General features: G+C 41.3%; 1 protein-coding gene across 1 annotated transcript in view; it reads right to left on the reverse strand.

Annotated features, from left to right (window-relative positions):
* Positions 1 to 1,392: 1,392 nt before the first annotated feature.
* The window catches only part of LOC123962245 (olfactomedin-4-like), a 6,421-nt gene continuing 5,035 nt past the window's right edge, over positions 1,393 to 2,778 (reverse strand). Inside the window, exons 6-7 of the mRNA XM_046038274.1 lie at positions 2,222 to 2,390; positions 1,393 to 1,882 (exon numbers count right to left, since the gene is read on the reverse strand). Of these exons, the coding sequence (XP_045894230.1) occupies positions 1,393 to 1,882; positions 2,222 to 2,390 (659 nt within the window). The remainder of the gene's footprint in view (positions 1,883 to 2,221; positions 2,391 to 2,778) is intronic.

Raw genomic sequence — 2,778 nt, forward strand, 5'->3', positions numbered from 1 at the left:
TTGGAGGAGTCAAGCGTTGGTTCATTTTCAGACATCTGTTTTAAACATACGGTAAGCATCTCACCTCAGCTTGCACAGCTCTCACCACTGTTCATTGTTCACTGGGCATGTCTTTGACCATTATTTTTCCCCAATCTGATATTAGTTTAATTCTGTCTTTGCTTTCAACATAATACAACTTGCGGCAGGAAGTTTTGGACAAGATTTATCCAGCATCTTTGCATCTCCAGCATGAAAACAAAATTAAAGTTTACATACAATCAGTTAAGAATTCATATTTCAGTTGCTGCGTTCACTAAATAATCCAACACAAATTGCCCATTTTTTTTAATCCAGTGTTAAGCTAATGTGAATGAAACTCAGGCACAAGTTTTTTATCTAAAATAATTCCAGCAACTCAGAGGAAATAAAACCCTTTCCGAAACAGCTTTTAAAGAAAAATATCTCCATGAAGTGTTGAGTTTTATTATTTGTAGCCTAAAACAGATTGAAACAACAGCAAAGTAGAAGTGATTCAATTTAGAGCATGAAAACAGTAGAAGGGAAAGAAGATAAACTAGGAGCGGCAGAGTACTGAGTATGACATGACTTGTACTAATGCAATTAGTAGAATGCAAATATCACATTATGCTGAACTTTCAATGTAAATTTACAATGTATACCATGTATAGGTAACTGACCTTTATTTGCTTATGCTGGTCAATATTCCTGGGGCCTGTACCACGAAGCGAGTTCAACATACCCAGGATATGTTTTCGCTACCTTAACAATCGCGATCGGGATAAGTGGTACCACGAAGCTGGTTATCAACTCGGTAACTCAACCCAGGGTTTCCCAATCCAGCCGGGAGCGCGTTCACATCAAAGAGGCGGTGTTAGCAGCAGATGACCAATCGCAGACATGAACAAGTCCACTGTCAGCAGAGCGTCATGTTTTACAAACAAAGAGCAAACTGTAACACTACAGAAATACAACAGAGTCTAAGTAGCACGCCTGCATCTGACACATGCAGGGAGACAGAAAATCGCAGACAGTGTGACTGCCTAAATTAACAGGCATAGAATATATGTCTGTGTTGATTTCATGTGTTCTTATGAGCTGTATGAAAACATCAGCCTTATTCCTTCAGCTCTGCTGTGTCGGCGTTTCCACATTAAAAGTCACGGGCCGTTCCTCCTCACTTTAAAAAACTTGTTGTCATTTCAAAAATTTGATTAATTTATTTAACACACTCAAAAGTTACCATGGAGATCTACCCCGGTAAGATGTGAACCACCTTAGTGGTACTGAAAACCCAGGGTTAACCCCGAAGTTACTTGGATAAGATCAAATCCTGCTTTGTGGTACAGGCACCTGGAGTTCTTATTTACATACAATGTCAGCATTATACATTTACCAAAACAAGACCTTATAGGAGACCATGTAGGAGTCACAGTAGGCATGTAGCATCTGGTCCACAGGGCTGTAGTTCAGGGAATAAATGTTGGGAGACATCTTGTTGATGAAAACTCCAACGTTGAACCTTTCCACCCCCGTCGTGGTGTCAAATGCATAGAAGATCTCCTCCATGGTTTTGTTGACATACCGTGTTGCGTAGAGCACGCCACAGGCCATGAAGGTGTTAGACACCCCCTGCTTGTAGACCGAGGTGTGCCAGGTCTGGCCAAGAGTCAGTGGTTCATCCTCCTCCTCATCATCCTCATCCTCCAAGATGGAGGAAGACAAACCCTCCCTACTCTCCTCCAACTTGGACAGCACCAGGTTGCCAAAGTCCTGGCTGGTGGTATAGATCACCCAAACACCTGATTCATCTGTTGCCAGGTCCAGGTCGGTGAACGGGTAGCATTCATCAAGGTGGCAGAAGTTACCCTTTGAGTTAAACCTGAAAAAAAAAAAAAACAGATGACAGAAGTGATGTTTCCTTTTTAGAAATGAGAACTTGGAAAACAATGTATCAGCATCTTAGTTTCATGGACTCATTACGTAATTCTGTGATTTACCAATTTCACAATTTTACACATCTGTAATCTTTTACACAGGTTCATTAATACATTACATTTTTTATGTTCTTATTTTGTTGTTCTTATAAAACTACAGAATTCAGCATTTACATACAAATGTGAAAGATTTCATGACTATTTTCTGTAGAAACGAGGCATTAATTCTGACATCAGCAACATCATTCAAATAATAATCTTAAAGACTGATTTGAGCAGCGAACCTGGTGCCTTTGGGTAGTTCTAAAGTGGTGATAGTTTTGGTGTTGAGGTTGAAACGACAAACAGCATCTAGGTTGTAACAGTTGTAGTACAAGGCCTCTCCATGCAGCACAACATTCGGACCCTGGATAGTGTTGGTGGTTGGGTTAGAGGGGTTGATCTCGACATTACCTGGAAGAAGAACAAGAAGAAGCATGAGAAGGAGGCGCAAACATCATCATCGGTAAGTATTTCTGTCACACTCTGCCTGTCAGCCTTGCCATGTTTTGCACTTTTGAGTTTGGTCAGTTTATTATCTGTTATGTTGGTCTGTTGGGTATTGGGGTTCTGTCTTGTCTATCGTCTAGTGTTCAGTAACCTGTGTCTTGTCTGTTACCCCAGTGATCCCTATGCATGTCAGTCTCTGTTTTCCCCCGCTCTCTCTCTGCCTGCCTGTGTCTCGTTAGTCCCATTAGTATCACCTGTGTACCTCCTCCCAGCTTGTTAACGTATGTGTGTGTGTGTGTGTGTGTATCCTTGCTTGTTTCCCCTCAGTCTTTGTCCGATCATTGTTGCGTGT

The sequence above is a fragment of the Micropterus dolomieu genome, linkage group LG22, assembly GCF_021292245.1.
Source record: "Micropterus dolomieu isolate WLL.071019.BEF.003 ecotype Adirondacks linkage group LG22, ASM2129224v1, whole genome shotgun sequence".
In the NCBI taxonomy this organism is placed as follows: domain Eukaryota; kingdom Metazoa; phylum Chordata; class Actinopteri; order Centrarchiformes; family Centrarchidae; genus Micropterus; species Micropterus dolomieu.